At 46.1% G+C, this 23602-nt stretch overlaps 1 protein-coding gene across 1 annotated transcript in view; it reads right to left on the minus strand.

The window, feature by feature from the left end:
* LOC119464572 (phospholipase D1-like) overlaps positions 1–23602 on the minus strand; it is a 141834-nt gene that overhangs the window by 22850 nt on the left and 95382 nt on the right. Inside the window, 7 exon segments of the mRNA XM_049656116.1 lie at positions 830–940; positions 5504–5626; positions 6935–7053; positions 9893–10035; positions 12215–12273; positions 19383–19451; positions 21149–21184. Of these exon segments, the coding sequence (XP_049512073.1) occupies positions 830–940; positions 5504–5626; positions 6935–7053; positions 9893–10035; positions 12215–12273; positions 19383–19451; positions 21149–21184 (660 nt within the window).

Genomic DNA, 23602 nt, shown 5'->3' on the forward strand with positions numbered 1-23602 from the left:
GGCTGACCAGAAAGAAATTGGAAAGTCAGATCTGTTTTATCTTTTGACTCTTTATGCTGGCATGCATTCGCGGTATACCATGTCTTAGACACAATCCGCACGTCCACAGAGTTAAGCCAAACTTAAAATGAACACTTTCAAGTAAATTAGAAAAACTTTTTTGTTTTCACGAAGATCATCGTTAAATGTAACGAATGTAGTGGAGAAGTGTCAGTAAACGAATGTTTTTTGTGCCTACGCTTAGCGTCCCTGTTATCCCATCATGCAGCCAGCAGTTAGTACATGATGGCTAATAATAGCACTGGCAACAGAAGAAACAAACAAAATTTTGCATCTCCACCTGAAGGCCAATGCATTGACAGAGATGGCAAACAAGGTGAGTCTGGCTTGTTAACGAGTGACTCGACCGCTCGAGCAAGCTAACTGAGAGACGTGGTTCTTAAGAAGAGAAAGAAGTTGGCGCTATCTTCCGCAGCCCGGTTCAGCGCCAGAGTGGAACTGACGCTAGCGCCGCCGATCTCTGCCGAGCACACGTCTCTCCTTTGAGACGCCGCTTCCAGCCAATAGCGAGCGCGTCTGAGCCACCCTCCCCCCACTCCTCCGCGCCACTCCCGCCAGTGGCGCGCGCGCCTTTCTCCTCTCTCGTCGCTATCCTACGAGCCTACCCTTTCGTCTTCGCACCTCCTCCAACAACCTCGCCACTTGTTTCAGCCAATCAGCATGGCTTTAGGTTAGAAACGCCATTCAACGACCACAGAAGGTGGCTGAAAGCTATCGCTTAAAATTATGTCGCAGGTGTTCACTGTGACTTGACCGATGACCAACTGACCTCGATGTAGATGTAGTGCTTGGCGTTGACGATGTTGTCGATGTAAGCGGAGTGGATGGAGGACTCGACCGCCTTGATACCCGTAGACCAGTTGCTCGCACTGCGCAATATCTGCAACGAAGAGAGTTCCAAGACGGGTTCCAAGATGAGCTGATTTCTCAAGCTTATAATATAGATAATTATACGCGGGTCATCTGAACATATGCTTACCTGACACCTGATTTTACAGAGTTCTTACTAAAAAAATAATAAATTATACGGGCGTTAACAGCTGCAACTTTATTGCGCCCTGAGCAACTCCTGAAAGCTGTTTTTGAGACCGTGTTCGCCAGCTTGTCGCCTAATGTAAGAGCACCCTGGTCCAACGAACCGTGCTTTAAACGAAGGTCGATAGACAGTATGCTTAGTGCATGCCTTATCCTTTCACTCAGTTAAGTCCGAGAGGGGTTGCTTCGCGCATGTACACAAACTACACAGCGCACAAACACAACCACACGACACATACACACGCACAAACACGCACGTAGGTAACACACACACAAGCACACGCACAAGCACACAGAGGACACGTATGTACGCAAACACGACACATGCACGCCCACACAAACACACGACACCCACGCATGCGCAAGCACGCGCAAAAACACACAAACGAATGCACGTGCACACAAAAACGTGACACATAAGCACACACATGCGCACAAACCCACACGACGCATACGCATGCAGAGAAACAACACATATGCACACGCACACATAAACTCACGAACACATGCGCACACAAACACGTACGACATATAAGCACAAATACACGCGCGCGTGCACACACAAACACGTCAGATAAGCACACACACACGGCACATACATACGTACACGCATCCGCACGCGCACTAACAACACACACACAAGCGCACACAAATACGCAGACATGCGCATGCACAAACGCACACGAGCGTGCCCACACACACACCAAACGAACACTCAACGCACCGTTCTTTTGACATCGTGTCGGAAACGGACGACTTCACAAAAAGGCAGTTATACCGGCTAATTTTCCTGCCGGCTGCAACGGCGCCCCTTTTCAGCGACAAATAAGACAGTACAGCTAAGTGCCTTCATTTAACCTACCGCCGTGTCGCTGCTGCGTTGGCGTGCGCAAGAAGTTACTTAATTAAAATCACGAAAATGACGGCGTGGATTTGGCAGCCTTACTCAAACAACTGGTCAGCCCGTGAAATGGCTGAGCGTTTGTCAACCTGCGCGAAATATCCTCCTAAGGGCACATGACGCTGGCTAACAACTGGACATTCGAACAACTCCGATAAGGCATAAGATCATATGGACACTGGCCACGCGGGGCTGGAGGGAAGGAAACCAGGCGGCGGACAGGGTCGCTCGAGGATATACAAGCCGAGCACCCGATCACCCTGCCCCTGAGGCACCCGTTCCAGTACCATGTGACTATTCGTCCATTCTCAATTATTATAAGGGTACCCGAAGAAAATACTTCCCCCACCGCAACACCAAGAGCCTCGATCTTTGAAGACTCACCGCGAATCTTACCATCGCTCAATAAAAGTTTCCATCCATCCATCCAACAGCTGGATGACCCGCGAATGGGGCTCTTAAGGCCGTGCGGTCGCAACCGGAATATCAGTAGCGGTCGAGCAAAGTATCAAAGGGCGAGATTTGGACTTTGTCACGGTGTCGTTGTTTGAAGCCGTACCACGACCTGAACGACGTGTACGTGTCACCGATATGTGCTCAACTGCTCGTTGGGCGCGTTAAATTTGCGGGAACCGGATTGCTTCAGAAAATTTCACAACAGGATGTTCTTACGTTATGGATGCAGTTGCTCTGGGAATTCTGCCAAGTTCTGATCACCATCCTTTCTCTTAACAAGACGCTTTACTTTGCCTCTAAGGTTTCGCGTTCGTAGTTGTCTCGCCGAATATATATATATATATATATATATATATATATGTATATTGATTTATTTTCATTACTCTCTAAAATGTTTCGTATATATATATATATATATATATATATATATATATATATAAATGAAACATTTTTACAGAGTAATAAAGATGGGCTGGAGCGCACACGGTAGTCACTAAAAAATCATGAGGGCCAACTTACCACTATCCTTGAAACAAACCTTACACCATCTTCCCGTAAGGGAACCCTGAGTAGTCATGCGAAGCAGCCATGGAGTCCCGACTTAATTAAGTTCCCATTAGTTTTCAGTTCGTCGTTTCCGTTAGGTTGAGGTACATAGCTACCGGCTTCGCGATCCCGAAGTTCGGGATCGGCCTGTCGCCGCTGCCGTTTCGTGGCAGCGGCTCGAGCCCTCTTCTCCGCGGCGCTGTCCACGGCGCTGACACTGGCGTTGACGCTGGCGGTGTCCGTGGCACTCATCGCGGCGTTGCGGGAGGAGAATGAGAGGAGCGGAGCGCGCGCGCGCGTAATTATACCGCGAGCTACAGTGGCGCCCCCCAGCGGCGTATGCAGCGCCTTCCGTCGCGCGTCTAACCTAAGCTGCTTCGCATTATCGCGCGCGGAGCCGCAGGTGTTGCCATTCGTTGCGCAATCCGGATAGGAGAGGAGCGTCGCAGAGGAGAGGAGGAATGCCGAGAGGAGAGGAGGGGGAGGAGGATGTGCATGCGCAGTGCGGGTGTGGACGCCGCACGGCGGAGGGAGGGACGGACAGAGCCGCCGGCAAGAAATGCTTCACATTTAAAAGAAATATTGTACAATCACCATTGCTAACATACCGGTGCTACCGGTGCTAACATATCAGGCAGAAACTTGGAGGTTAAAAGAAGCTCGAAAAGTTAATGACCGCGCAAAGAGCGATCGAACGAAAAAAATGTCGCACTTTCACCCGAAAGGCAAATCATCAATTGCGATAGCAAATTAGTAGAGAGCTATACGGAGTAAGGATAGTAGTTTTATCAGCTGTATAAACTTGGACATGCACCAATCATCAGCAATGCGTAGAACTGTTGTCGACGCCGTTGGCGTTTTGCCCGCGTTCGCACCGAACGCGCGCGGCGTTGGTGACTGTTGCCGGCGCCTCTGGGGGCTGCTCGGAGGTTTTCGACGAGATCAGAAAGGGACACTCGTCGAGCAGCATCGGAAGTCTTTACCACCTTCTGGCCTCGCAACGTTTTGATATAAATACGCATTTGGCGCCGCAGCTAAACGTCGCGTCACCTCCCCTCCCTCCCGTCCCCCCACGGTCTTACGCGCGACGGAAGAAGTCGCGTTTGCTCCGCCGTGCGTTCGCTCCCCGTGAAAGCGCGCGTCCCTCGCGCGCTTGCACTCGCACATACAGCATACGGCGTACGGCGACGATTTCACCGCCGTAGGACTCTATACGGAAGCTCACGGCGACGGCGACGACGACGGCACAAATCTGCTTGGAGGGTCCATATAATTGCTATCGCAATAAAATGTGAGGCGTAACGATAAGAGACAGGAAGACAGCGGTGTGGATCAGAGAGCAAACGGGGGTGGCCGATAACGGAGGTATACCTCCGTTATCGGCCGGGTCCGCACGTTTCAGCTTCGCTGGTTTAACGATCTACACGGAGTGGAAGGGCCGACGAATTTTTGACATTGTTCGCTCATTTAGTGATTGTTTATTATTTGTTCATGGCTACAATTTCGGGGTAGCGGGCTCTTCAGTATATAGATAAACTTCCCATACTGTCGCAGTCAGCAACAAACAAACAAACAAACAAACAAACACAACAAACAAAAAAGAAACAACCAAACAAAACAAACAAACAAAGCTATATAAAGTATCAAGTAAAGAACCCCGTATATTTCGTTCTGTTTGCTTCACCACATTATACGCCTCCTCCATGATCGGATGAGACTCTTGCTGCTTCTCTTTCTCTTCCCTTCCTTTCAACATCTGTATCGCCTTTTTCCCCTTCCCCTGACGCAGCGCCGTGCTCCCTATTGGGCAGCAGAAATAAGCGTCATTTTCTTCTTCAATAAAATCACTACTACCACATATTATACGTGTTGAAGCGATTATCAAACGTCCAGTTGTCATTCCAGCGGAGTGGCATTCGTGTTCTCTCCCAGTGGTCACGCCACTGCATTCAGCTAAAAAATAGTCTGCAACGTAACTTCGTTCCTGCGCAGACTACATGCGTACCGACATAACGTTTTGGAAGAAATGAAAATCGCGAGTGCGAATCATACCCAAAATGCTCTGCGGTTAAGCAACTACTTAAAGTCAGCGGTAGCCGCGTTCATAGTTGCAGGTTACCCAAAATGCTCTGCGGTTAAGCAACTACTTAAAGTCAGCGGTAGCCGCGTTCATAGTTGCAGGTTTAACAAACGCTAACCTTCGACCGGGCACACGAAGGTCAAGCGCTAACTCGCAACTAGTTTGTTCCGAACAGACAAATATATATGCATGGAAGGTGCGCAGACCGCACGGCGCATCAAATTGCAGGTTCACCGTAGCCCCCTCGCAATACACAAAAACAAGCAAATCACAGAATTCCTCCTAAAAGCTCTTATTCCCGGCTGCGCAACTTTACAGATGCCTTCTGTCCCATCTAAGGTGTGCGCTTGTTTAACCTGCAAATACACCGTATATGAACCTACTAGCTTAGCAACACGGCCGAGTTCGCATAAGCGTGAACAAACCTGACAGTCTGCGGTGAAGAGCGTGCCGACGGCAGACTCCGGTAGCGTCGACTCCAGCTCCACGTCCTGGTAGGACTTGGGAAGCAGCCACGGGTAGTTCTCGTGCTGCTTGGCCTTCTCGAACTGTTGATGGGGAGGGGGGGGAGATGTAAGGGAGAAGGAAAGAACAACACATCAAAGGGATATCAAAAGTGGCAAAGCCATTACAAGAATTTATACTTAGACCGTACACTGCAGGAGGAAATACGCTTGTATTGTCGGCATCAAAGTTAACAGGGGCCCGCGCAATGCTTGGGACAGAAATCTCAATTTCCGTGAAGCCGTGGTAGACGAACTAAAACTCCGAGTCGCAGTGTGCGGTAGAATATACAGGGCTAATGTTCAAGTTTTATGCAATTTTAAAAGGTAGCTTGTGGCAGATAGGATAATGCTTGTCCTTGATCTGGATTAGTCAAAGAGGCGGACATTACTAGCACGATAAATCGAACACATATTAAACTAATTAACCCAATTTAACTAACTGCTTAACTAACTGGTGTAACGACACATATTGCAATATGCGCATTGTAGCAGGTGAGCTAGCAAGACGTATCCAAATTGAAATCTATTTCCAGGATGACACCGGTTTCGAGATATTTCCCAAAGTGCCCGACGAAATCCATGGGCGTTCCAGTTACTTTTGTGCTTCAATGTATGAAACAACATTTTGGTAAAAAATGTAAGTGGAACAACTGTGCAGTTTTACGGTTAAATGGGCGTCGTTCCCGAAATTTATGCATGTATGGAGAAGCAACGGTTGAACCAACGCTTTATTCCACAAGCACGAGCTATAGCGCGCCGAAGATGAAGCCGAGAAGCGATGGTGATGTACAGATGAACAAGATTATATATATATATATATATATATATATATATAGTATATATACAGTCGTACCCGGATATATCGCATCTGAAGGGGATCACAAGGAAGTTCGATAGATGGGTCTTTCAATATATATAACAAAATTTTTATACAAAAATGTTCAACGGAATTTTACTGCTGTGCGGTATACACAATAATTCGTTATATGTGGATTCTATATATCCGGGCTCGACTTTATGTACTCCATGTTGCCGGCTTGCCACACTTCACAAACACGTTTTTCCAACTTTGACACTCCAAATGCTAACGCATAAATAAATTCAGAAATCCGTCAACCAATGCCCCTCACAAAAGGAGAACCGTAAAGAGTGGAATCTCGTTGATACAATGTTCACGGGAACTGGAAAATAAAACTTATCATCCGAAAATAATCGTAAGTAAGACAATAGTACATAAGAGGAAAAAAAACGTATTATCCCGAAAAACGTATTATGCAGAATTGTATCAACGAGATTCCACTGTATCCTCTCTTCTCGCAACGAGTAAGCATGTATGTGTATAGGACGCACCTTGGTGAAGTTCCATCGTTGCACGAAGTGGCGCGCGATGTCTCGAGCTGCGGCTCCGCTAACGGCCGCTCCGATGTCGTGCCACGGCATCCTAGGCGTCACGTTGCGGTCCACGATGTCTGCGCGGTCGGCAGATGAGACGAATGAGGAAGAAGCTTGACCGACCAGCGAGCCCGATGGCACTTTAGCTTCAGGTCACGTTATGACTACACCCGCCGTGGTTGCTTAGTGGCTACGGTGTTGGGCTGCTAAGCACGAGGTCGCGGGATCGAATCCCGCCCACGGCAGCCGCATCTCCATGGGGACGAAATGCGAAAACACCCGTGTACTTAACTTTAGGTGCACGTTAAGGAACCCCAGGTGGTCAAAATTTGTGACTCGTAATCAGATCGTGGTTCTGGCACGTAAAACCCCATCATTTAACATTACAACTATGTGTCCCACGTAACTGCGCAAAAAAAAAAAAAATATGCGAGTGCCACGTAGTATTTATAGCTGGACAGAATCAAGGTAATGTTGTTTGCTGTCGCTTCTCTACTCAAACTATTTCTTGTATTTCAGCAGAATTACATAGTTATTAATTAATAAATTTCATTAAATATGATGGTAAGCAGAGCAAAAGTGTCATTGAGAAAATTCTAGACCATCTCTAAAAATTCCCGACCCAGCTTTCTGTTGCTCAATACGTGCTACATAAAAAAAAAGGGCTAGACGTGTAAGGGTCGGGCTCTCTTGCAGTCAGCTTCTCGAAACTGTCCAAGAGTACATTTATTTAGGCCAATTAGTCACAGAGAACTCGAATCATGAAAAGGAAATCGACAGAAGAATTAAAAAAAAAGGGGTTGTGATGCATACGGCAGGCATTACCAAGTGAGGGCCAACAGCATACCGATATCCTTGAAAGGAGAAGTGTGTAATCATTGCATTCTGCAGGTACTAAAATATGGGGCAGAAACTTGGAGGTAAACAAAGAAGCTTGAGAAGTTAAGGACAGCACAACGAACGATGGAACGAAACGTGATAGACGTAATGTTGAAAGATTGCAGAACGGCCGCGTGAACTGAGAGCAAGTGATTGAGCGTATCAGGAAGAAGGGTAATTTAGAAGACTCTTCAGTAGCCAAACTTCCCATTTTTGCGCAGTTAATAAATAAACGAGTGGAGTTAGCCAGGCCATTGAATTTGCATACATATATGACAATCTGTGGTTTATTATGGTAAAGGATTGGTTTTTTACAGAACGGAAATGTAGTCTATAGAACAGCACATGGTTAGGTGGTGTGACGGGATCGGGAAATGAGAAATTATCAGGCAGCTAGGATAAGGCATCAGAGAAAACCACTCAACTTTTTACCAGAGTTCATGTAGTCAGTGTACACTAGTGAAGCAGCAGGTGTAATCACTTTCTCTTTTACTTTCTTTTCTGCAAGACATCAAATATGTGCCCGCTTCTGAACGACGTCAAATATTTGTTCTAACACGCTTCAATTACTGATCATGCTCCAAGGTGGTGCAAGTTTGAGTGAATGTTCAATTTAGCGAACAGTTTGTCGAACGTGCTCTTCTGCTCGGACAAGTGAAGTAGTAAATTAAGGCGTCTGCAGCGTACATCTATTGAAACAGTCACATAAAGAAGCTCTAACTCTACCAACGTCTCAGTTGTCCAGTCATAGGTATTTCTCGCAACTCTTTCGCTATGATTGGAACGCGAGCCCCTCGACTTCTGTGACCAGAGCTTAGAACAACGAAAAGATATGCCACAGGCACTGACAACAGGTAGCTTTAGATTGTTGCTCTTCGCGGAGTAGCGGACCACTGAAGACGCGGACGACAGTAGTGGCAACGCTGGTAGAGACAAGAATAGTTTAAACAGAGAGGACGCCGCTGTTATTGAAGTGAGCAACCATACTATGCTACCTAGCTGCTGACATATAGTGTTAGTAGCGACATAATCGTAAACATATGGAAATTTTCTTTCGAACTCTCCTTCGAAGAGAGCACCCATGTAACACGTACGTTTCTAACATGTTAAGGTTGGACAAAGCATTACCCAAAATGTCAATGCTAGCGTTGCCGGTGCCGTCCACGTTTACGATAGGTAACCTGGTGTTCTAAAAAGTAATACGTTTAGCAAACACGCTAAAACTCTCTAAGGATCTTATAGGCACTGATGGGGTTAGTTGGGATCTATCTATGTGGTGAAGCAGCGCATTTGAAGAAAAAAAAAGAGAGAGAGAGGGAAAAGCACGTTCACGCCAATATAAACGATGACATACAAAGGGGCGCCTGTGTACATACTCATCATTCATGTTTGCGTTTTCTTTCTTTCTTTTATTTTTACCAGCGCGCTGCTTACCAACATTGTAGTTTTATAGCAGAGCGTCATATCATTCTCTCGCATTACCAGCTACAGCTTTCCGCCCAACTGCTCACGCGCGGTAAACTCCGCGCATGCGCAGTTGACGGCCGGCAGTATCAGCAACGGTAGAGCAGTAACGTTACGCTAAAATATAAGATAGTTTTAGCTTATTCGTAAACGTATTGCTCATTACGGAACACCGGGGACGTCCGCAGTGAGCGGCCGCGTTGGTGGCGCCTTCTGGTGAAGCAGAATTTAATCCCAGATGACACAGAGTTATCATCACAGTGACCAACTATATCGTCTAATTAGCTGCTAGTTTAAAGAGTCGTAAGCCACGTAATACTTAACATGCAGTTCGCTTCTTTAGTCTCTCTTCGACGAGAAAACCGACGAAACAAAATAATTACTAACGCGTTGTAGTTGACCAAAGCGTCGCAAGGTGTCCCTAACATCGTTGTCATCTGCCACCTCCGGTTCCTGTAACGCGGAATTTCGTAAACCGTAATACGTTTACAGACAAGCTAAAACTCCCTATTCTAGCGGAGAACCGCCAAGCAACCAAAACGGGGCGCGTTCTACGCTGATGGGAGGACGTACCGACAAAAGGGTTGTCCACTTCGGTGAGGTCCTTGAAGATGAAATTTGTGTAGTCCTTGCCGAGCCAGTACTTGGCCGATCCTTGGAGGCCCATGTCGTCTTCCAGTGAGCTGGCACGCAGTTCTGAGCGGGGAACGTCGCAACTGTGGGATTACGCGCGAAAAGCGTTTGTAAAACGCTGTCCCGTGCGGCCGTCTGTGTTGGGTGATTTCTTTTAACGGACACGTTTATAAGAGGAAGCTGCTTTAGATCAGGACCGACTCCGATTTCCATTTTCAAATACATGTAAAACGAAGAAATGCTTTTACGAGACAACTGCTAAGCTGATTTGGATAATTTCTGTTGCATTTGTGAGATAACGTTAGATTCTAGCAACTGCAGGAAGCATAACTTTAATTTAGGACCGAATTCTTTGATAAGAATTGCCGGAAATCGGGAAGCTTAAAAAAGAAAATTTAGGCACGCAGTTTACAAATCCGTAACTCTCCCAGGCAGCAAAAACAGTTATCGTAGTTTTGTAACCTGCATTTGCTAGAGCATCTAAGGCGAACAAATTTGATATCTGAATGTACAACCTACGTGAAATTGTTACAATGTTTATGAGAGTTTTGCAAAAGTCCTAAGTCAAGTAAGAAGTAATTTCAAAGGTAATACATCTTTCACTTTAGACGTATGTAAAGGTGCAGTTTACAGAATTACCCTATCGTTTTGTTTTATGTTGCTGCGTTACAGAGTTGTAAACTTGGTACTCGAGCTTTTTGTTTTTCCACGGCAACAGCAAGAAACAAAAAGATATTTCTTCTAGCACGGCTGTACAAACTGGAATCATTTTAGTGCATTGTAGTGTCTCGGCCTGCATGCCTAGGCTGCGCATAAAAAGAAAGAAAAAAAAAAAAAACATTTGTCATGGCATCTGTGGTTTCGAAGCCTTTGCTCTAGAGCGATTGCCATATATGGCGTTCATTTACATTCGCACAATTTTCAAATTGAATCGAATATTCAAGAAAGATAATCTACGAATGTCGAATAAAATATCGAATAATTTCACTTGCTAAATTAAGTGCAACAAAAAAGTCACGTGGTGTCCAATTGGAAAAAAAGAAAAAAAAAAGTCCTTTACTTCGTGTGATACATATATCGTCTTTCTCGACTGGGTGTCAGGTCAACTGAGATACTTGTAAATAGGAAACCAGGTAAAAGTGAACGCATCTGGTGCTTTAATGACTACGGCAGCAACGATTTAATGACCAGTTACATCGGTCTTTCTCCCTGCAGACTGAGAAAAGTGCTTTTCTCCCTTATAGTATTCGACCAGAAACGAACATTCGAACACTTCGAACAGTGAATTCTGAAATCGAATAAAAATCGAATACCCGCCGTGGTAGCTTAGCGGCGTTGCGCTGCTAAACTCGAGGTTGCGGGGTGGATTACACCTCGCAGACCGCGTTTCGATGGGTGCAAAATGTAATAACGCTCCTGTGCTTAGATTAAGGTGCACGTTAGAGAACCCCAGGCGGTCAAAACTAAATACGGAGTCCCGACCTACGGCGTGCCTCTTAATAAAATCGTGATTTTGTTCGGTATATAAATACCCAGAAGTTATTTCTTTGTGAAGCGAAGAGCAAACACCTATTCGATTCGTATTCGAAATTTCGAGTATTCTCGAACTCCTATCTTATCGAGACTGGCAGTATCGCAAAAAGTTCACCGTCACTTTAGCGTACGCCAAAGACGATGAGGGCGAAAGCCTGCGCACTCACGAGACATTTATCAAATTACTTGACATTCTCATTCGAATGCGTTGTTACTTCGTATTGCTTGTTTTCTCCCACCAAAGGTCGTGGGTTCGCGTGCCCTAATTCATTCTACCTTAATTAGCTGTGACTCAACTTCGCCCTAATTAACATGAAAGTGGGTCCGACTCCCACCAATGGTCGCGGGTCGGACCATCATTGGTGGCACCATCAATTTTGGTGCCACTGAACTTTGGTCCCACCAAAGGTCGAAAGGTCGAATCCCACCGAAGGTCGTGGGGTCGAGTGCCTCAATTAACTTTGCCTTAGCACCAAAGGTCGTGGGTTGGACTCCCACCAATGGTCCTGGGTTCGACCATCAATGTTCGTGTGTTCGACTATCGATGGTGGCACCATCAATGTTGGTGCCACTGAATTTTGGTGCCATAACGCCGGACGGTCAATTTTTCGACACATGAGCCACCTAAGGCTTTCGCCTTAATAAATAAACTAAGCAAACAATGAGAACTAAACTGGGCACCACAGATAACAGCAGAATAACAGCAGGTAGTGCTCGTTCGACACCTACGGGTCATTGAGCGAGTCCAGGGAGCCCTTTCGGGTGTGCCGATGGAAGGCTTGCATGCCCTGCAAAACAGAGAGAAGCGTCAGCAGTGCAAACAACAACAACAACAACAACGCAGTGCTTGCAACACGAACGGCAGGGCGGTTGGAGGAGGTGCAAGGCGTGCGTTGTGCGTAGTGCAAGGAAGCGACACATAGAAGTGCACGGAAACGATAATTGCGCATGCGCTCGGGAAATGGCGTAGCCACTTCGTAGGCGACACGTCACGGCCGTGGACCAGGGTAACGTATAACGCGCACTTGATATAGTGTGACAAGCAGTGGCAAGGTGTCGAAGCGGACGACATCGAAGACAAAAGAGAGCGTGGACATTTCTTAGAAAAAAAAAAAGAACGCAATAGTTGGGAGATGCTGGCACCGCTAGGCGTCGTCGGCTACTCCCTTTTCACACAAAATGAACATGCACTAAATGTGAAAAAGCAAGCCAATACTGATTTTTTTTTCTCCCCCGCTTGGTTTGCCACGCGGCATAACGTCACAATGGAGTTAAATATAAGCATGCAGGCCCGTTTCATACAGATACTGCAACAGCGACTTATAAAATGCGTTCTCTATAATCCATATTTCACATTAATAAATTGAAATGTAACAGGGACGAAAAAGTCAGAAATGAAGTCAGGCGACAAATGCGCTAAGGACAGCTCACAACAAAGGGTCACATAAAACACACTGCAACGTAAAGTCAGGTCACATGAAAAAAAAAAAATGAAGTAACGTCACAGAAATGCTCACGCGGTCGTGCACAGAAAGAAACCCTAAAGTCGGGTCAAATAAAACAGATACAGTCGGCTTCCGCACTATCCTTTCTAGAAGGCCGTTCGCTCAAACTTCACCACTGTTCGCGGAGTAAATCTTTTCGGGACCCTTTTACCGTGCGTGAAACATTGAGCATGATTTCTGCATGTACATCGACTGCACGACTGCTGTGCGGTGTATCACGAACCAATCGGGATTATTAGCACGTAACTCCTTATGGAATTTAAAAAGAAGAAAAAAAAGAAAGATACGATTGGAGGAGTGCAGTCTATGACCACACGACAAACCCCGACAACAGGGTAAATATGGAGAAGGACGATGCCTTATTGTAGGAGAGAGAAAGAAAAGAGAGAGAGGAAGAATGCATAGAAATGCAGGGAGGCTAACCAGAGGTAGTTGCGGTTGGCTACCCTGCACTGGGTGAAGGGATAAAGAGATAAAAAGAGAGAGAGAGAGAGAGCAGGCTGCGATTTTAAACTCCATCACGAAGCCCCGTAGACGCAGTTTCACACACATGTTTGCACAAAACACTACAATACTAATGAGGAAACAATAACCCGTCGCGGTCTCTGCTTTCACTATTTAAATTCATGTGAAACGTAGAAATGCTTGCGTTAAGCAACCATTAAACTGACTAGAATGAAAGTTGCTGTAATGAAAAGGAAACGTCTGAACTGTAGTGTTGGGCGCAAGATTTTCAAAGCGAATAGATTTCTTTGGCTCTTTCGCACCGTTTTCGTTGTGGCCTGTGGTGGCTGGACTATCAACGCGGATACAAAGGCGCCGATGCAATTGGCGTGGCTCTCGCACAACGAGTTGCGGTGCGCGTTCGTAGCCGAAAGCTAGCTATTGGCAGCTCTTTTGAGACGCGCGTGCTGTTGCGCGCCCGTATACCACCGCTACAGATGCGCGCTGAATTTACGCAATGAAACAACAAGCGCCAGCCAAATAACATCACTGTAACAAATATACGAGTTCAAGCGCATGATTGCCTCAACAAAGCGAATAGTTTTTTTGGAAGCGTTCGGCTATTCATTTACATTGGCAATTATCGTCGACGGTTCGTGCACAGTTTTTTTTTTGTTTAAAAGCTCGTAACCCCCCCCTCTAGTATCGAACAAAATGGTTAACCCCTTAAATCGGTGCACACATTTCTTTACGCGACTCGTTGGCTGCACCAAGGACACGTACCTCTCCTGCCCACTCAACGTGGACGTGTAAATTACGGCCTCCAAATTCCAATTCGCCCTCTTACGGCGCAAGTGCCAAGTAACAGGCAGTGGCAGGTTTGGCTTGCCAGCGAAGTTCTAGAGAGCCAGAGAGCTCTTCTCGATCAAGCCCAGCGAGCCGCAGAGACCAGTGGAGCCATGGACTGAGGGACCCACCCACCGCCCGAAACCACTAAGAGGAATAAAGTTCGTATCACTACAACTACGCGACTCGTTCTTTAGCAGTCCTATCCAGCGGTGGCGAGGAATTAGGAAACCATAGGCATTGATCTGCAGGTCAATAGCTTACCCGATGCGGCTCCATTTCGCTTCGTTGTGCAGGGTGTCGCTACACGCGAACACTTTGATGACATCACTATAATGTTTGATGGTATGTTCAATGAGCCGAGTTGCGCCAGCAATCGTGCAGGAATAGAGTTTCCTTCCTCGTAATGCTCGCAGGCAATAATCAACTTGTACACGTGTACACTGAGCCGGTGATTCAGCACTTCTTATTAAATAATGCCATATAACTGACCACGCACTGAGCCCAGATTTGATGACTCTGTAAGTGCGAGAACTCACTAGAATATGCTCATAGGATCACTGAATTTCTTTGAATGAAGCTTGCAGAGCGTTGGAATAAATTTATGTAACTTTGACACACTTATTGACAGTCTATATCGTTATTCGTAACATGAAATGCCTAAGCTAAACAAACTTAAGCACAAAGCGTGCAATGCAGCAACTCCATGCCATAAATAGATATCGCATTTCTGTAAACTGCATAGGTTATTTCGTCTAAGCGGCCAATTATGAAGTATACGATGGATCATAGGTGTGTACACACTTCAAGCCAAGTTAAACACTGCTACAGCCTGCACAAGGACTTTCAAGAAAACATTGAAAAAACCTTACAGAGAAAACATTTCCAATGGGGGCTAACGCGACGAACAAGTACAAACTTAATGCACCGTAAATTAGAATGACACATTAAAACAGCTTTAAAATGTTATACATACCTGCAGAGAACACGAAAGTGATAAATGCATTGTTAATGAGTAAAATAGGTAATTAAGACGTTCCTATATGAGGCCTTCAGCACAAGAAATTGGTGAATTTCTAGCAAATCAGTAGCTTAGAACCGATAAAATAAAACTGAGAGGTGAGTATAGCTGCGAAAGTGTGTCGTGCAGTGACATGCATTGCAGTGGGGCCAAAAAAAATTTAACAAGCCGTAGTGCAATTTTTTCGCGCTAGTGCGGCCAGAAGTGTTTGAGGACAAACTGCAACATTTCGGGCGGCGTAAAATATAGCACAACCTCAATGCAAAATTTTGCGTTTGAAATACGAGTGGATGCGTCGAGAATCTCGAATATATATATATATATATATATATATATATATATATATTAATGCTGAAATTAAACAAAAGAAAGAAAGGATTCCCACTCGCCGGAAGTGATGCAGAACCTAGAACGATGACAACCAGCGGGGCTCCTCGGCCTTGGCTCAGAGATTATAGGCGGTGCCCGCAGCGCGCTGAAAATCACGGAGGCGATGTGCTGGGACCTGCGTCACATCCGCTTACCACTAGCTGACCCCGTCGTCTGCTTAGGGCTGGTTAAATGGGCCACGACACGATCGCCCAACTATTCTCAGTTTACCATTGCAAGTGAGAATAGAAAGGGTGAGAGAGAGTAGCATAAGTGAAAAGCAGGGATGTTGGCTAGGGTCTTATATGCGTTCCATAATGGCGGGTGTGCTTTCCTGAGCTTCACCGCAATACATATCTGTATTGCGGTGAGATCGTTCAGCAGCGAAAATCACAATAAGCAAGTGTTACACGTTTGTAATACCAGCTGTGGAAGAAGACAACGACGACGAACGCGTGAGCAGTGGCACCAGCGCGTGTCTGTGACCACGTGACGTGTGCAATCACGAACGCACTAGGCACACCTTTAGTAAGCCACAACCGTGGAGCAGCCGTGGCTTCAGGGAAGCGTGCTCGTCGCCCGGGTTCGATTCCCACCCAGAACGAAATTTACCAAATTTTATTTTCAAAGACACTAATTTACTTTGTTTACAGGAACCTCCCTGAGTGACGTCGATCCGAGCATTTTTTCACGTGTTTCTATTTTTGGCGGCATCGGCCAGTTTTCGTCACGGCACAGCTTCGCCAAGGTGACCGCAAGGTCATGGAAAGGTCACCGCCAAGGGCACCGCCAATATAGACACAAGGTTTTCCCCTTAATAATACCGGTAAACGGAGGCCGTAGGAGAGCATCTTGAGGTTATAAAAAAGCGGGCATCGCAGGATCTCCACGGCACCCAAGACGCAACGGGGACCACAAGGCTGGGACCAGGGCGGTCCGTGTGTTGGGGCCACCGAGGCCGGAGCCTGCCGGAGGTCGTCCGCATACAAGATCTCCCCGCGATAGCTGACAGCCGATCTTGTACACCCCTGGGCTTCGGCGAGCAACCCAACCGACGGACCAGTCCAGGTACTAGCTTCTGATCTCCCCGTTGACCCTTTGGTGTCCTGGAGGCACCGCCGAAGTATGCTAAATAATGACACGTCGTTTACCCTTTGTACTTGTGCAAACTGTACTTTCCCTTCACTGAAATACACTGTGTAGGCTTCCCTGCATTACGGAATTAAATTGCGGTGAAAGCATTACGGAACGCATAAAAGACTCTTGCCGAGAGGTTAACCAAGACTGAACCCGGTTGGCTACCCTGAATTGGCAGAAGGGGAGGAAAAGATTAAAAGAAGGAGAGAACGCTCGGTGTAGTGAAAATTCTCAGCGCTGTATCAGTAGAGGGCCCAATATAGTTATGCAACAATAACTGGGCTCTCAGAGCACATTTTAACCAGAAATGTTTTGTTTGAGATTGCTACGACTCGCAGCACACTATTTGCGTGTTCACAGATGTGTGAGATACAGCAACGGACTCATTAAACGAGCGCCGTATCAATTTCAATGGAATTTCTCCATATAAAACTATATAAACAATATAAATTTTTTTAGCGTTCAAATTATTTTGTTCACAGGAGTTTCAGAACAGGTGTAAATTGCTGTAAAATTGGAGCACAAAATCTTCAAACTCCGCGCAACAGAAGTCACAATTACGTGCACTGTACGTAATTGAGCGCCTCGATTGAAAAAATATAATGCACCATACCAGAATTCCATATTTTTTAAATATCGTAACTCTGTAGAAGGCATTACTGCAAACGACCCTGTTTAAAAAATTACAACATCAACAAATACTTTATCAATTTTATCCGCTTAAACATCATAGCAGATGCTGCTAACGAAATTGTGATAACTGTTTTGGTGATAGGCTACGGAGCCCTAAGCGACAAGGTTCAATATATAAAAAATGTCCAGTTTTAGGTGACCACAGATTGGCACTAAAGCCTAAATAAACCACTTCACAGGAAACAGTCACCAGAGTTGAAAAAAAAAGTTAATGCAAAAAAGTTTCTTTGAAATAGGTTTAGTGAAGGCTTAATTCGGCGCATTTTGGTGTGTGACAGGTATTTGATTAGTCAGGACTTGAGGTAACAGCTCACCTTAGAAGTCGCGCTACTTAAGAGTTTATACATATGATTCGCACGGTGTGTTTTGATAAGCTGATCAGGCGGGCAGCTTCTGTGTTCACGTATTTTTTTTATTCCCAACTCCAGTATTCCTGCACCTCATTTTGCAAGTACGTTCTTGAATGGCATACTAATTGCACAAATAAATTAGAACGGACGTGAGATGCAAAATCCAGTGTGCAACCAAAGTACCACGTCTTTCTGCGAAAACCGTCTCAAATTAAAAACGAATACGGGATTGCAGGTAAAGTAACAATTGCTGCCATCGAGCTTCAGAGCAGAGGCAGACAGAAATTTGCGCGAAAATCACCAATAGCTTATAAAATATTCGCTAATTCGCTGTTCATCAATCAATTACTTTATTGGGCATGTTGTCATCGCAGAATCCAAATCAGTCAGTGTTGAAAACCTAAGCTTTTGCTAGGAACCTTGCGAGCAGCACCGGTTCTAAGAAACACGAACTCAAAATGTGCCGTTGAAAGCACTGTTGTTCTAGGTAACAGTTTTCCGTGCTGCATTTTTTCCCACAGTGCACAAACATTACCCGAGACACACGAACTGGAATGTTTAGAACTCCTGAAAATGGTTTGGTTTGAGTACTAAATGACTTCAATTCTGCAATAATGTGTCTTCTCAAGATATAAACGAGTTTATGAGAAAGATAAAACAAGCCTCGAAGAAAAATCTCAGGATGGGACGCAGTGTCATGCTCTTGTTGCTAGCATTTGCGAGCCCTGCCTGAATACGTATGTAGTCGACGAGGGTCCTACAATCGTCAGGCGATTTTGGTAGGACGGATAGCTTCCACATGAGTTTTTTGAACGTAGCGGTCTGCGGCCAACGTCTGTGGCCTAACTGTTAAGTTTATAAAAAAAAATTCACCGACGATTACGATACCCTCTAATGAGAAATTTGAGCGCAGCTCTAACGTGTCCTAATTTCGCGATATATTGGCTGGCGCGGACAATCTGTCTCGCGCGGCACGTTGCAAACGGAGCGAAGGGTGGCGCGACTGCCTCGGTAATCTGGAGTCCGCGAGAGCGAGCGCGTGGGCGACGCGTGGGCGCGATTCGGAGCAGCCGTCGCCGACAGACCTCCCAGACGACGCGCGCTACCCTGGCGCCATCTCGTAGCCATCGTCGCAGAAATACGCTTTCCTCCTCATGCGTTCGCCACACCATCCTCCTCTTTCCTCCTCGCGTATTTCACCCCCCATGCCCCCCTGCGCTCCGCGTTCGCTTTCATCCCTCGCTGCGCTCGTTCGCTCGGTTACGCCGCCGACGCTCGCCGTAGGAACTAGCCTAAGAGCTGCGCTCTAAAAAACGATCAGTAGTCATTGCACGGTCGATTATCGCGCAAATTGTGCTGTCCGCCGTTGCCATGACGCTTGGTCACTGAAATTACAGGCGTATCTCGTATTATATATATATATATATATATATATATATATATATATATATGCTTACACAGTCATCGCAGAAACACGTGCTACGCCCGCAGTGCCACCATGAACGTGCGGTGAATGACGTACAAAGACGTACCATGTGCAGGGCGAAACTGCAACGCTGCTTTTGCCGGCTGGTTAAGGCACTGGCTTCGACCAGAGGAACCTGTTTCGAATCCCAGGAGTGCCACGAAACATTGATGTTTTCTATTTTTCTGTTTCAAATTGCGTTTCATGTCCACGTCACGGGCATACACGTCGTGTACAAGTTGAGCATTATCCAAATGCCTGTGATCCCGCCAAAAAAAAAAAAATTACCTTAGGACGTGCGCATCGTAGACACTGCTAAAAAAAAAGGGAACCGTGTAGCGAGGAGTCAGTGATTTTTCATGATTGCACCAATTTATAAGTCTCAGTGCAGAAATCTAACCAACCACTTTATCTTTTTTTGTCCGTAGTGTCTGTTATTGATTTTCTTTTTGTGCCGGTATCTTCAGGCATCGCATGAAGTCGGCTGACATGTCAGGTTTAACTAAACAATGCTGGCAGAAGCCATCGTCCCGCCAGAGAACATTAATATCGATGACGATGACTACGACAATGAAAATTTCTTTTGCGAAGACGGCAAAAATGGGGTTCGAGGTACAATTACGAAGTTCGAAGCGAGCGCCAGTGGACACGTTGTTGCTAAAGCCATCCCGAGACACACCTTTTTGCACAACTGTAGCCGCACAGCATAGATGCAGTGCTTTAAGGCCCTCAAATCGGAGTCGCCGAGTTGCAGCGAGCTTAGCGAGCGCGACTTCGCTCAACTTCGATCTTGATACGACAAAGTGCACTACGAAGTGCGTATACCACAATCGCGCTGACACGGCCGCAATGCCACTGAGTAACATTAAGTTTTGTACGCCAACAGGTGGTGAATTAAATTATCTTTAGTTTAGGCTGGTCAGAGATTAGCAGCGAAGTAATGCGAGTGACTTGGAAAGAGAAAATAAAATCTCTGGCCATCTCCACGCGAGAACGACATCGAGAACGACAGTTGAAACCGAAGCGAAAAGTGAGAGAAAGCTCAAACGATACCTGGAAAGTAATCAGTGCAGATTACTTCTGATGACAGCGTGTAAGCGAGGACCAGTTCGTGATAGTGAAAGTCATCGACGATGACAAACAAGCAGCAAACATATGTGGCTCAAGATGTGTTGATGCCTATGAAAACTTGAATCATCTCCCCCCCCCCTCCCCCCCTTCTGCACAACCTCTTTTTATGACTACATGGGAATCCAGTACAGGAACACTATGCCCTTCAAAGCCGGCTATGTATACGCCGAATGACGTCAAAATGTTCTATTCGGCACACGCTGCAAAGGGTACCTGATACTATATAAGACTGCATAAACACAAGAGTGCCTGATACCCTATTGGAAAAGACCCATATTGCCCCATATGCCATAATAATTTGTGATTATATGGGTTTATACGGGAACATGCAGGTTTTTCATACAGAATCATACAGAATCATAGGATTATGGGTACAGGGCGTATGGGGCATACGGAATTTTTCGGTACAAATATACAGTAGAGCACGTTTCTAGTTTGTGCATTGATCGTTGCTTGATCGAGGAACGAGCGACTCGAGGCGAGCGGCGAGCCAAAAAAACAAACAAAAGTGGTTAGGTAGACAGGCAGGCCGAAGGCGCGAACATCGAGGCAGCATGCAGGACCGCCGAATGCACAGTGTTGCCAATGGACAGTGAAGCAAGGGCAAAGCTTGCTGGGTAACAGCTGCTGCTGCGGCGGCAGAGAGATGTGCAAGCAGTGTGGTGCTGCAGTTCGTGCGGTTAAACCCAGAACAAGTCGTACCTCATCTCGCTGCTGCTTCTTTAGCTTCTGGCATGCCTGCACAGCACCGTGGCACAGACCAAAAAAACCGTCCGGGTGTGAGCGGCATCGACGAAGCCATACGCCGAACAAAAGAACAGGCCAGGTTAAGGGAGGCGACGGCGAAGTCGATCCCCCGCAGAAAAAAAAAAAAAAAAAATACAGCAAACGCAAAACAAAGGGGTGCCCAGAGCAGGACGACGTACAGCCATGCGCGAACGAAACGCGAACGGGAGAATTACACAACCGGAGCTGTGAAACGAGATGCTTGCACCCTAGGTGGGACACTGCATGTATATTGTGACTGACTTGAACGTATGTAGAACGAGCAACACATCGATTTTTTTCTTGGCAACTGCTGACGATATTCGTCTTATTTTGACATCGAGAACTCTAATAGATTCAGTTGTCCCGTCCACCTTCCGTGCGCCCATGGCTGCACACCGATCAGACAGAGCTATATGACCACCTATATTCTGTGGCACCGAACACGCCCCGCTGACTGGGGTGACATGCGACGAACTACGGCAAAAAGGCTGCCGAGAATACGTGCTACAGTAACTAGAAACGCTTGATGGCTACGTTTAGAAAGTCACCGCGTTCCATCTAATACATAACTGACGCGACGGCACGCAATTTAACAAAAGAGTTTACAAACTACGTCCTCGTATTGTACACAAAACTACGGGAACTGAGTCTGCTAATCATTTTTCCGTTTTATCCTCGCATAATCAAAACGAAGGAGTGTTTCCAGCTCATATACGGAGACCTAACTTGGGTCAAAACATGGAGCATAGATGGGTGGTCATAAGGTTCTGGGTGATCAGTGTCTTTAGTGGCGCTGTAAGCTTAGCCAAGGTTAATCACAGTCATGCATTATTAATGGCAAAATGGCTGTTAGCTAACAAAAAGGGAAGCCACACACATTACTTACCTTCATATAAAACAGAGATATTTCCCTGATGCATGATAAACAGCTGTTCAACATCAGTTTTCCAATAATAACACAATTCTCTTAACAAAGCAGCGTCACCTCTGCTGTTATATGATTGATTCCCTGGTATTTTTAGTGCCAGATCAGCTAATACTAATGCTTCCATTGTAATCTGAATATGTCAACTAATGCAGGTTCGAAACATTGACTCATTAAGTGTACTATGCAACATAATTTCATGGCGCATATTTGGACGGGGTAGAGCCAAATACAAACGCCGACCCCGTAGTCTGGTTCAAATTTGTACCGTAATATCATGTTTCACAGTACTTGTAACCAACACCTGCTACACTTGAATGATGACCTTATGTTCACGAAACGGTTTTACGAATAGTCGCCTTGGTTCAGTGTACGCGGCTAAAAAAAAAAACAAATATATAAACATTGCTCAATATATATACATTGCTCATTAGCCTACAGGCATGGACCCAAGTTGGATGTTGATGAAACTCTGTCACGGATGCCTCTTTTTTATAATTCTTTAATGTTTTTGCTGTAGAATACAGAGAAATGAAGTAGACGAGGTATTTTCTTCCTCAATCACTACACAGCAGCTCACTTATAAATAATAAAAGGAAAACAGAAAAAAATAAGGATATCAGGAACTGTCATTACCACTGCAGCGGACATTCTGTAATTCAATCCACATAGGATAAGGTCCCTATCATCGCAACTGCACATGCTTTACCACTTAATGAGAAATACTACAGTGATAGCGACACTTAGACATCCAGAAGGTAATATTTACATGCAAGGAAAACTACACTCTGGCCACCATGTTGACGACACCACCTGTAGGAATACAACCAAGGTACAACGCAGTCTCAGATACGCCGCATGGCGCGTCCACAAGATGGCTGGTTCCGACTGCCTGACAGCAGCAGATGAAAACTTGTTCGATACGGCTGCTGTCACGACAGTTCGCTCGTCAGATCGCAAGCGCAATCGTACCCCGTGTCTCCTGCTGAGCCTGCACACAGGTTGCGCGGGACGAAAGTTCCGGTGCCGCACCCGCCATTGGCGAGCACACTCGACGCGGTGCCAGTGCTTGTTTGCGACCGTGAGGAAGCTCGTGCGCTCTGTTTACCTTGCCTCGTCGTTTCACGATAATAACATGGCGAAGATGAAGAATTCTACACAGTTTGGTTTGTCAGTAAGTGTCAACTAGGTCCTTGGGAGCGCGCGCTGAATAGATAGAGCTCGAGAGTCAGGGGGTGACGATTGGCGCCTGCCCTTCAGGCCTCCTGCTCTATGCAATCAGTGCGCACCGAAATGGACAGTCCGCTTAGTGGACACTTACAAAATAGCGCCCTAGGACTGTGCCCTGCCTACTTTGATAAACTTGGCACCAACATGGCTTCGGTACAGAGAGTGAATTCCAACTACATCCATATCGAGTCCCGGTCACTGCTGTTGTCGCGGTTAACGCGACCCTATAGGCA

This window comes from Dermacentor silvarum, chromosome 9 (genome assembly GCF_013339745.2).
Source record: "Dermacentor silvarum isolate Dsil-2018 chromosome 9, BIME_Dsil_1.4, whole genome shotgun sequence".
NCBI classification, from domain to species: domain Eukaryota; kingdom Metazoa; phylum Arthropoda; class Arachnida; order Ixodida; family Ixodidae; genus Dermacentor; species Dermacentor silvarum.